This window comes from Triturus cristatus, chromosome 7 (genome assembly GCF_964204655.1).
Source record: "Triturus cristatus chromosome 7, aTriCri1.1, whole genome shotgun sequence".
Lineage (NCBI taxonomy): Eukaryota > Metazoa > Chordata > Amphibia > Caudata > Salamandridae > Triturus > Triturus cristatus.
The window spans coordinates 425507178-425519581 of NC_140590.1; the positions used below are offsets into that span (position 1 = coordinate 425507178).

Genomic DNA, 12404 nt, shown 5'->3' on the forward strand with positions numbered 1-12404 from the left:
GCAAGCCCTGCTGTGCGGCTGCAAGAATCCACGCATCGTCCCGAGGTGCCAGGTCTGTCGCATCGTTAGGGGATGCAGTAAGAAACCGATGCATCAACTCCCAACGCAGTAAGAAACCGACGCATCACCTCCTCCCCGGAAAGGAACTAATGCATCACCTCCCCTGCACAGCAGTAAGGAATCGATGCATCACCTCCCCCAGAGCAAGGAACAGACGCATCACCATCCCTGGGCGTAAGGAACTGACGGATCACCTTCCCTGCAACCCATTTTGTTTTTGTGCGTGACGCATCCAAGATACTTTGTGTGAAAAGTGTTGCATCTGCAATTTGCTTTGAACTGAACTATTTCTACCATTTGAAAGTCATATTTGTATTACTGTATTGTGGATTTCTGTTCTTTTGGTACTGTGTGGTTTAGATAAAGATTACTTACTTTTTCTAAAGTGGTGTGGTGTGCATTTGTAGAGTTTTCACTGTATTACTGTATGTGTTCACAAATGCTTTACATACTGCCTCTGCGATAAGTCTGTCTGTGTGTGCCAAGCTACCAAGGGGAAGAGCAGGGGTTATTATAGAAGTGTATTCCCCTTATACTAACTAGGAAGAAGGGTCCCTACTTGGACAAAAGTACCTACCTCTGCCAACTAGAGACCCCATTTCTAACAGGTGGTAACCCTATTCACTACACATGTGTCAAGTGGGTCTTAAGACTGTCCTGAAGGAAAATGTTACATACCCTGTAAGCATCTCTTTATAGTGCTGTAGATTCACATGCTTTGCCTACTCTTGCCATCTGGTGTTGAGCTCGGACGTTTGGAAGTTGTTTTTCTTCAAAGAAAGCCTTTCAAGTCAAGAAATGCACTGAGACTTCTCCCTTAAATGGCAATGAGTATCAGCACAGTCTCTATGTTAGATTGTTTTTCACTCAGCTGGTGAGAGTAGTATAGAGAGGTGGGTAGAGTAAGCATGGTATACATGTGAACTGGGAAATGGAGTTATTATGCACAGAACATGATCCATGGTTCCAGCCACATGCTTCTGGGTTGGAGTGTGAGCACATGTGAATCTACAGCTCTACAAGCTATGAAGAGACGCTAACAGGGTAGGTAAAACTTTCTGTTCATAGCATTTTTTGCTGTAGATACACATGCTCTGTATAGACGCTTCACTCGTCCTGGCGCCCCTTCACGGTGGGATTTACTTCCCGTCCCTTGGATTCCCAATTCTTGGATTCCTCTTCCACGAATAATTCACGAGATCTGATCCTTTCCCTTCGAGCCCTGGACCTTTATTGCTCCTGGCTACTTTCCAAACTCCAGATGTTGTTCCTTAAGTGCATGAACGACTGATCAGACGCTGATTTATGTCCGTTTTCACCAATCTCAAAGGATTCCTTGTACTTTAGTTGTACTACGCCCAGCACACGTTAAAACTATGACCATTGTCCTGATGATGGCCTGAAACCAACCAGGCTGAAACGCCGTCGACAAAACCCAGCAAAGAACTTTTTGGCTTATTTGTGGTCATTGAGAAAAAAATGTATCCATAGCAGATTGTATATAATTATTCCTTTTGATCACATTGTTATTATCTTAATTTGCGCCGTTCACGCTGTTTTTCACTCATTGTGTCACTGCGCCGTTCACTATCACTAGCACGCCCAGTGCTCACTTGTGTGCTTTTGGTCATTTGTACTTTTATTGTACTGTAGTGCTGTAAAAACTACCTACAATATACTATTCTTTTCTATGTTCCTTTGGTCTCCCTTCCCTTTTTTTCCCCCCTCCCTTTGTGATTTATATCACTAAAATATTTGGCCTTTCTAAAAATGATATCCAGCTTAGACGTTGTTGTTTTGGTATAACTGTATAGACTGTAAAGCAGTACTCCTCAACAAGCGTTGGCTAGCATGTTGATGAGGGATATGTCTGAAGGTCCATTTGGCCAACCATTGCATGTTGTCTGGCTAAAATGTAGACACAATAATGTTGTGTGAAGATGTGTAGGGTTGACCAGGCATGTGCTTTGCATATATCGACTAATGGAATATTGCCTTGAAAATCCATGGTTGATGCCTTCTTGCATGTAGAGTGTGCCCTAGGGCTAACAGGGAGAGCTCTTTTAGATTTATGATACCAAGTTTAGACACAATTGACTATTCACCTGCTGATGTCTACTTTGGATATGAGCTTGCATCATGTCAAGGTAGTACATGAGACCCCATTTGACAGGCTCGTTTTGATATAGAATCTGACTGAGGAAAAAAGACTGGGATCTCTGTGGTTTGATTAAATTGAAAAAGAGAAACCACCTTTGGAAAGAACTTTGGTTTAATTTGGAGTGCCACTTTGGCCTTTTTAACTTGAATGAAGGGTTCTTGTAGTGTAAGGGCTTGGAGCTCGCTAATACATCTGAGAGGCGTTATGGCTACAAACAAAAATACTTTCCAGTAATGGTACTGGAGAAGGTAAGAGTGCAAAGGCTGAAAAATAGGTCTCTTGAGTCCAGCAACAGCTATATTAAGGTTCCAGACAGGTGCGGTGGGGACTCCGAAGGGGGATGATCCTCTTGAGATCACCATAAAGGCTTTAACCACTGGTAAGCGGAAAAGTGGGTAATTTTCCCTATTTTCCACATAAGTGGCTATGGCTGCCAAATGAAGCCTTGTGAAGGTGTAGGCGAGTCATGATATTTGCAGGTGAAGCAAGTAGCAAATGATATTAAGAACAATGGTTTCAGGGTATCCTGGTGTTTAGGGATGCAATAATTAACAAATCTTTCCACTTTGGTGCGTGACAGGCTAGTGAAGTAGGTCTATGAGACTCCCGTAGGATGTACATGCATTCTTGTGGGAGAAGTAGGCAGCAGAAATCTAGGCCCTCAGGTGCCATATCCCTATATTGAGCTGTTTTGAGCATGGATACTTGATTTAGCCGTGGCTCCTGGCAAGAAGGTTCAGCATGTTGGGGAGCTACTCATGGGGGTTGAGGAGTACAGAGTAACGGAGCAGTCTGACTACAGGTGGGGGTTACAAAATTAAGAGGGCTTGCCGCATCTTCCAGACAATGAATGGAAGGAGTGGGAGAGGTGAAAAAGCGTAGGCAAAGATACCTTTACACCCACTCTTTTTAGGCCCACACACACACATGCACATCTGCGGCATCTCCATAAAAGATCTCTGTTAAAGAGCCCTCTCTCGGGGCCCGTGGAGGACAGCAGCGCCACCCACACGAGAAGCAACGCCGGATGATGAAGCATGACACTCGCAAGTGTGAGGGCACTATATTCAGATGGAGAGATTACCCTCCCTTCATCTAAAACCCAAGAGACCACTTCGATACCTTTTCAACAATAATAGGTTTACTTTCTTCTTTTTCTCTCTCTTTTTATTAACAGTCACCCCCTAGTGAGTACTACGTTAGTTCTTGGGAACATTGGTACTGGACCTCATCTTTTTCTAATAGCTCCCCGTCCCCCCTCTATACATTGTGTTGTGAAAGATACCTGACCAGCTTATTCATACTACATTGCCCATAGACTGTGAATGTCATTAGCTGGAGTTTGCGTTTGGGAATTTTGCATTGTTGGGGTGGCAAACTGTCTATTTGTAGTATACACTAGCATTAAAATTAAGGTGGGTGGAGTTCCCGCTCCTAGACTAGTTGATGCGTCCTGCTGAGCAGGTCGGCTAAGTTGTTGTCCACCTCCCCCCAGAAGGTATTCCACCATGAGATTAATGTGAATTTGGATTATCAAATGCCTGGTCTTCAGTTAGTAATGAAGGGGGAGAATGTGGATATCGCACTGTTTCTGCAGGTAGTACACTGCTCTTCATGTTGTCCGGCTTTATTAGTACTACTTTGCTCTGACTGAGAGGAAGTGTGTCAAAGTGCGATGATAGCCTAATTATCTGCTAGGCACTGGTGTTTGCTTGCACTACTGATCAGCCAATTGCGAGGTATGGGAAAACATGGATGCCTCCTCCTCCTCTGCAGGTGAGCAGCTATTACTGCTACATGCTTTCTCAATACTGCTCGAGCAAAGGATGATGCAGATGGGAAGTACCTTGAATTGATAAAGATTGCCAGTTACAATGAAGCAAAGTTAGCGTGGGGGACAGAATGCATGAGGCTGTGGAAGTAGGAGTCCTCGGGCTCTAATACCATCATTTAATCACCTTGTTAAAGCAGAGGGATACCATCCTGTAGTGTTACCATATGAAAGTGTTCGGAAAGGATGTAGTGATTTAGGGACCTAAGGGAACAGTTCTTTTGAGGGATAAGGAATTAAAGAGAGTAAGCCTCCTTGCCCCGCTGGAGTGGGGCCACTGGCTCTATAAATCTTTATTGGAAGAGTGCTTTTAACTCTTCTGCAGAAGGATGACACGGTTGCTGTCTGAGGGTGTGTTTGCGAGGTACTATGTTGGGTGTGAGAAGTTCTAGGCAGTAGCCATGGTGAACCACCACTAATACCCACTTGTGTGATACAATTTCATGTCAGCATGAAAAGAAATCCTGCAATCTTCTCCCACAAGGTGTCATGTGATTGGAGGGGAGATGAGGGAAGTCAATGTTTTGATGTGAAGGCCCCTTTACAGCAACATTCTTTGCCCCTACCTCATATTACTGGTCCTATAGGCACCCCTCGTGTACCCTCATTCAGTTCGCTGATATTATGTCTGCTGCTGGTTTTGGCATGAGGGAGTAGGGACTGGGACAGCTGCTTTATGGCCTGCCCTATAGTGTTTCTGAAAGCAACCCATAGGAGATATCTTTTTTGACTTTTTCTATATCTGATCAACCTCCATACAAGGGCGGGTTGTGCAGATTTTGCATGAGCACCACCGTGAAGCCTGAGATTTGGAGCAGGTAATTCATCTAATGAGGATGCTCATGTTGGCTCCCCGTGATGCAGTGTTGCCTGCATCAAGGGAGCGGAGCATGGTGGCATCAGGGATAGTTTCCCATCTACAACAATCTTCTCCCCCTCTCTTTTAATTCTTCCAGGAGATGCTAGACTACTTTTTGTATCTCATCCCATGGAGAGCTGCCATATCGGGAAAGGAGGCCAAAATACTATGTTACCAGAAACATCCAGCCTTTTGTTCACCTTATCGGGTGGGAAAGCATGGCCTGTGACTGGAGCGGAAGCCCACTTGCATGCTGGATGGGCAAGGGGGGGGGGGGTGGTTGGACATGTCCCTTGATGTCAAACAAGTTGTTGGAAGAAGGCTTGCCATTTTTGTTACCCATGGTGATACCACCCTGGCCTTGACAGGTTCTTTAAAGGTGTTAGGGGTTGACTATAGAATGCTCTTCAGCATGGGGAGGAACTGGACAGTTGTCTCAGACTTGGAGAGGGAATCCACAATGATAATATCTTCCTTTTGGAGGATATGCAAGTCTACATTGTGGAAAGTGTCTTACCTTGTGGAAGCCCATGGTCTCGACCGTGGGGGAGATGTCTTAACAGGAATAATCCAGGTCTGAATCCCCAGGGGTAAAGGCATTGTAGTCGTCCCATGGGTCTTCTATGGACACTGAGTCGAATGCTGCCTCATAAGGTTCTACAGGGCCAAAAGGGCCTCATAGGAGGAATGGGGGAATCCTCTAGTGAGTGGAGCCATAGGAGGTGGCATTGGTGGTGGAGGAGGTAGGGGTGGAGCAGGAAGTGGAGGTGCAACATAGAGAACAGGGTTAGTGCCCCTGTCCATGTATTGTTTAGGCTTAGAAGTTGGAGGGAGCGCCATAGCCAGCTACACCTCAAATCTAGTTTTATCTTCTGAGGCAAATTCTCTGAAGTACTTGTTAGAAGGAGCATTGTTGAGATACTCTCTGTTTGGGAATGGAGGAAAATACCTTTTTGCCTAGCATCCAACTCCTCCTGCAGTCTCATAAGGAAAGATTGCGCCGAGTTGTTGGTGTCACCATCAATGGAATCCCCAGTGTCGATGGTGGCTTTGCTGTTGATTGTGGTTTTGGAGTAGATGGAACCCTTGTGATGGAGGTTGGCCTCTGTACTGGTGAAGGAGGTAGCTTCAGCTTCGAAAGTGCTTGAGATTTGTGAATAATCTTATGGCTTGTCGGGCAAAAAAGGTCGATGCCAGAGGTTGGGAGCAACATCTGCACCATATCCTTTGGTCAGTGCCATCCAGAAACAAAAGGCAGCAGAAACGGGACTGCGCGATAGCTGATGGGACGGAATGTGCAAAGGGCCTGAGTCCTCACTTTCCTCAACACTGAGCAGGGCCTGTCACCTGATGATGTCATGGGTCTGATCTGGGACTTGTTGCTGCATCTTCTGATGAGCCCACCTTATTTCCAGTTGATACTGAGGGTCTTCTTCAAGAAGAAGGTGAGGCAGGCTTGGCATGTGGTGTCATCGGGGAGAGGCAAAGGTTTCAAAACTCTGGGTGATCAGCCCACAGATATTTGGGGAGGAACTAGGGACAGTCCCTCCCCAATCACCTCTGATGCATTGTTTGCAGGGAAGACAAGGGGCAAGAAGCCCTGAAGAGGGCCCGAGGTCTTAATGGTCAGACGTCGGTCCCAGGAGGTGGTCAACAAGAGGAATATGTCAAATGAAGTCTTTTTTTAAAAATCTGCATTTTTTTAAATAGAAATTGAACGGCAGCATCTCGCCCCGAGCGAAAAGCAGGGAGAACACCACAAAATTAGTAGCCCCAGTAGTACATGTCCGACCCCTATGAACGAAAAAAAATCTAACATGAAGCCAGTGCTCAAGCACTTTGCCAACAGGTAGACCTGGCATGTTTCCCCTGTCTTTTTGCTTATTGCTTTCTGATCTCCTTGTTTTGATGGTGCTCTGGGCATTTTTGTTGGCTTAGTGTCTCTGTGCCCTTTCTTGCTGGTGTTCAGTGTTAAAGTGCAAGTGCTCCTACTGTAAATTGTGTTTATGCATTGGTATTTCCATGATTTGGATATTTGATTTACTAGTCAGCCCCTAGTACAGTGCATTGTGTGTGCCCATGGCCTGTTAATCAACTGCTACAAGTGGACTTCAGCACTGGTTGTATCAGCCACACAAGTAACCTTTCGAAGGTGTCTCAGACCTGCCACTGCAGTGTGTGCGCACAGGTTTTACTTCTATGTCGACCTGGCAAGTGCACCCACTTGCCAGACCTAAACCTTCCCTTTTCTTACATGTAAGGCACCCCTAAGGTAGGCCCTAGGTACCCCCATGGGCAGGGTGCAGTGTATGGGAAAGGTAGGACATGTGCTGGTATGTGTGACATGTCCTGATAGTGAAATACTGTACATTTTGTTTTTCACTATTGAAAAGCTGTCTGTCCCATAGGCTTAACATGGGAGTTGTTTTGTAACTTTTTACTGGCATGACTCTCCATTGAGATAAGATTGAGAAATGGAATTTAGTATGCCTAAACTCAGAATTTAAAAATACATCTTTTAGCGAAGATGATTTTTATGTTGTGTGTGTTTGGAAATGTCACTTTTAAAAGGTGGGTATTTTCTTGCTTAATCATCCTGTGTACCTCTGCCTTTTGTGTATTCCTGTCTTGGTTTAGAGCGGCAGGAACAGAGGATGTGCATTCACCCTAGACAGACACAAGGGGGAGTGTCCTGCCTTTCCTGGGTGACTCATAGCCAGCCTGAATAGACCTGGCTGCTTTTAGAGTAGTTGGAGGAGTTGTTCCTGGCACCTGAATGGACTTTGGCTGCCTCTCACAAAGATGTCTCCACCTCCTGTGGTGAGCCTGGTGTGGTGAATGAGCCACTTTTGTGGTCTGACACCCTATGATGACCCTCAACCACCACCATTTTGTACTGACTTAAGTGTGTTATGTTATCTTAGCCTTAATGTAGGATGGGTTTGCATATGCCTGCTTTTCTTCTGTCTTTTAGTCGAATAGTCTTTCCAAGAATAGAAGGTATGGGATGTTAAGGTGCAGTCTTGTGGGTGGTGGTGCACACATGTGCTCAATGTTGTAAACTGAGGGATTAAGTGTATAATGTTATTTGGGTTAGGTGAATTATGATTTTGACCTATTGGCTTTGACGTGGTCTAATGTCATTCTGCCTTCTGACTTTACCTTGCTTCAAACTTTTCTGTGTGCACAGTGGTGCTTGTTAGTTGTGTGGATGAGAATTATAGGTGCTCCTTTGACATGATTTTATGTCATCCTTGCTTTTCTGATTCCAACAGCGCTTTGGGCCTTTGTGTGCATGGCTTAACTAACTTTCTGTGCCTGCATGAAGAAGAGGGCATGTTTTGCTTTCCTCCTGTTTTTACTGACTAGAGAGAACTGGTTCTTATCAGAGGAATGTACATGGTTTGACTCGTAGCCATAGCAAGGGCCTGATCAACCATTGCTGTGACCTTGGAGCAAGCTGGTACAGGCTCTCATGAGAACTAGGGGGCAGAGCTTGCTAGAAGCTTCGCTGTGTTTTGAATGTGTATTAAAAAGGGGAGTCTACACTGGCCTGGTGGGAGTTCATCCGTGGAGCAGACGTGTTGTCACGGAAAGTGGTGTCACCTCTGAGCTTTCGCCTGGTTCAAGCAATGGACTCCCCTTGAACAAAGTGGGCTGAAATGATGGAGCATTAGGTGAGGTGTCTCTGCTACTAGCTGTCTCTTGATTATTTACTGATTCTCTCCTTTCCTTCCTATTTCTTTCTAATCCTGGCAAGTGATGTGCAAAGTCTGTGTATATATTGTTTTCTTGCCTTGCCTTTGGGGGAGTGTTGAAAGTTTGCCCACCATAGGAAGTGCTGTGTATATGTTATATTCCATAAGTTTGGAACTGATATTCTCTTCCTGGGAAAGTGACGGTACATTCCTTGGTCCAGGGGAGATCTAAATTTGTCATTACACCTGGCCTGAGCCAGGCTAAATTGGTTTATGTGTGCCCGAGGAACTTTGTTTGTACCAACTTCAAAGGAAAATGTGGTATAAATATTGAAGCCCTGACCCCAGAACTTTGGAACACTTTTGGATAAAGAAAATTGCCAAGAAGAAGAGCTGGAGACCACCACTTTGCTGTGTGCTTTGCTGTGTTGGCTGCAGTGGCTGCTTCTGTCTTGGGCAGTGAAAAGACTGGACTTTCTGCATCCTATTTTCCAGAGTGTCTCTTACGACTTGAGGTCGAGCTTGCCATCTGTTCAAGAAATCTCTGGAACAGCAAAGTTCAAGTTCATCTGCTACTAGCCCCTGGAACTGTGTGTTTTGGGCTGCAACAGAAAAAAGCAACCTGATGCTGTAAATGATGCCGCCACCCGCTCCGTGACCTGAAGGCACTGCAGAGGGCACGGCTGCATCTCGTACACAACCTTGCTTTTAATGACGCTGCCGTCTGACGCCATCACCGAGCAGCTCCATACACCGTGACCTGTTTGCACCGCAGTCAGCACCACCTCGCTTCACTCTGCCGCCCTGGTATCCCTGATAACGTCGCTTCACACTGACATGGATGCCGCTGCCTGCACCGTGGTTTGGGGGCTTCGCTTATAAGTTAAATGAAGCACCGCCCCATCACACACCGCAGCCTTGGCCCACCTACATTGACTCCAGTTTGTCAGCCGACTACAGCGCTTCGAAAACGATGCTGGCTGCACCGTGACATGCCAACACCGCAAAGAGCACCATCTCACTTTGCACCACAGCCCTGGTCTCACTGATGCCGCTGGGCAACTATCATAGTCTGCACCGTGACCTTAGGGCTCCACGCCGCTGCACTTCACACCACAGGTCTGACGCTCGCTGACACCGGCGCTCCCGAATTCAACTGCGTGGAATTCAACCTGCAATGCGTGTGACTTCAAGGGCCCAGTGACTCCTGCACCGACCTATGAAACTGACGCCTGCGGACACAGGCTCTTTGGAGCTCTTTGCAAGGTCCCCGAAAGATACTGTTTAGCGGGTCTTCCCAACACCGTAGCTGGCCTGCGATGTCACTGTCAGCCAGAACTATGGGATTTGTGTGTTTCTGATGCCGTGATAGCCCCGGATGGAGCTATCGACTTCAAGGAACAGTTTTTTAAGTGTATGTTGGATTCCTATAGTTTTGGTGTTGTTTTACACGGATAAATATTGGTTAATTTTTCTAAAACTGGTATGGTGTCCTTTTGTTGTGTTTTCACTGTATTACTGTATATTATGTGCAAATGCTTTACACAATGCCTCTGAGATAAGCCTTACTGCTCAGAACAAGTTACCAAGGGGGTGAGCTGTGGTTATTTTAGGAGTGTAACTCCCTTATCCTGACTAGGAAGATGGGTCCCAAGGGTAACAACCTGCCACCTAAAGACACCCATTTCTAACACATTAAATAAGAGAGGAGTCACAGTGAATCTTGTGACTTGAAAATGATTTACAAATATTGAAGCCCAACTCTATATGGCCAGAGTGGGTGAGCATCTGTGACAACAGCAACACATGCTGCGAACACGCTGCTTCCACACAAGAAAATAATGTCTCCACGCCACGTGTAACATGGAGTACCAATCGTTCCTGTAGCAGCAAATATTATTGACCATTCTTATTAACAACGTACCTGCCCATAAACATTTTATCACATTGCAAGCTTCATGTATGTCTCACACATACACTTACCTCTATCACATCCCACTACCCTCATCCTCCTTGGTGTATACTGTTCCATTTTTCTCATGGCTGATAACATCGTCACCCACAAAACTGATTTCTTATTTATTACAAAATCCCAAATCTCACCCCCACTAACACAGTTCTCTAAGAACATATGCTCGGTTACTACAAATACCTTCAATGCGTATAAGACCGAGGATTAGCCATTATCTACAAAATCAGGAGACCATACTTCTCCATCACAACCTTTTCAACTCAGTCCTTTGAAGTGCTGGGCTACTACTTCTACTACTCTTTGTCTCAATCCATCTATTTTTATTTCATATACTGATCTATAAATTATTATATAAAGGCTTCAGGGCAATTTGAGATGTCCTAATATAACAGATGGTTTCACACATCACCATCATCTCCCTGAGAGATAGCATCTTTTCAGGAAAACAATCTAGTAGGGTTTTAGTACATTAAACCCTCATAATACACAATAATATATAATCTTATGAAACGACCAATTACATTAAATGCGTAACACTAGGAGAGAAATTTAGAGTTTGGTTGAATGGGAGTGCAGCAAATAAGATGGTAGAGCAACCACATCACCAAACCCTTGGCACCCCTGCCACATTTAAATTAGATGCCAATGTCAGAACCTGCTAGATATAGCTGCTGAAGCTCCTGACCCAGAGGCCTGTCAGCACACACAGGGTCTCTAGGCTGCAGTGGCAGTGTCCCTAGGCTATTTAAGGCATTATGTTCTGCCCTAGCCCACCATTCGAGGCATGACAGACCCTAGAAGTAAACAATACAAGCCCTGGAATCCTATCTGACATAATGGACTCATAATTAAATTAACACACTTTAATTAAAGAAGGCACCCTCTCCAAGATGCAGTCTTGCTTCCCCTTGTGCATGGGTAATATGCATTAATATATGGGCATTTCATGTAAAAGATGAGTTAGTTTGCATGAGGTTCACAATATGGTATGGTTTAGGTTTGTTTTCCAATGACATTCTAAAAGCAAAGATATTTTGTACTGAATCTACATTTACATCACAATAGAATTTGCCTTTACCAAACACCCAATAAAAAAATAGCAAATAAAAGAAAACAAAGACTCATCTTCCATTCTATAGAAACCATCCTTTTTTCCATATCCAGTTTATCAATAGTTATCAACTAACATTTTTGATTTGTTTTAATATTATTATAACACTGTATAAAACCAGCTACATGTACGATGGTGACAACCTACCTGCACAAAGATGTAGGCAAAGGTTAGTGGTACAATAACAACAGCAAAGAGAGGTGTGCTGGATATAATTACAATCATGGTGGAAAAAGAAGTAAAGAAGGTTCCCAGAAACATCAGAATGGTGGGTGGTATGACTTCATCGATGACATAAATATCCTTGGAAAACCGATTGATGATTCGGCCAATAGGAGTGGTGTCATAGAAGGCTTGTGGGGTGCACAATTTGTTATGAAGCAAGGTTTCATGAAGCTTTCGAGCTGCACCAATTCCTGCCATGCCCAATGTGAAGGAGGATATCATCACCAGTACCCCTATGAAAAGAAGAAATTTCCAACAGGTAATCAAAATTTTCATTCAGCTCTGCTTCAGAAAAATACGGTTTAGTTTATTGCAATGGTTTCTAAACATCTATTAACATGTTACTATCTTTTTAAACAACTATTAACATTCTTTACACAAACAAATTCTTAAAAAATTAAATATTATACTTTGTCAAAGATGTCAAATAACAAAAAGATTCACTATATGAAGCAGACACTATTTAATATATACATTATATTTTTCA

The 12404-nt window shown here is 44.4% G+C and overlaps 1 protein-coding gene and 1 long non-coding RNA gene across 6 annotated transcripts in view; one reads left to right on the forward strand and one right to left on the reverse strand.

Annotated features, from left to right (window-relative positions):
* Positions 1-12404, forward strand: part of LOC146809858 (uncharacterized) — a 326459-nt gene that overhangs the window by 155237 nt on the left and 158818 nt on the right. The gene's annotated exons all lie outside the window — the stretch shown is intronic.
* Positions 1-12404, reverse strand: part of ABCC3 (ATP binding cassette subfamily C member 3) — a 693015-nt gene that overhangs the window by 110867 nt on the left and 569744 nt on the right. The window contains exon 23 of the mRNA XM_085616719.1: positions 11840-12150. Within this exon, the coding sequence (XP_085472845.1) occupies positions 11840-12150 (311 nt within the window). The remainder of the gene's footprint in view (positions 1-11839; positions 12151-12404) is intronic.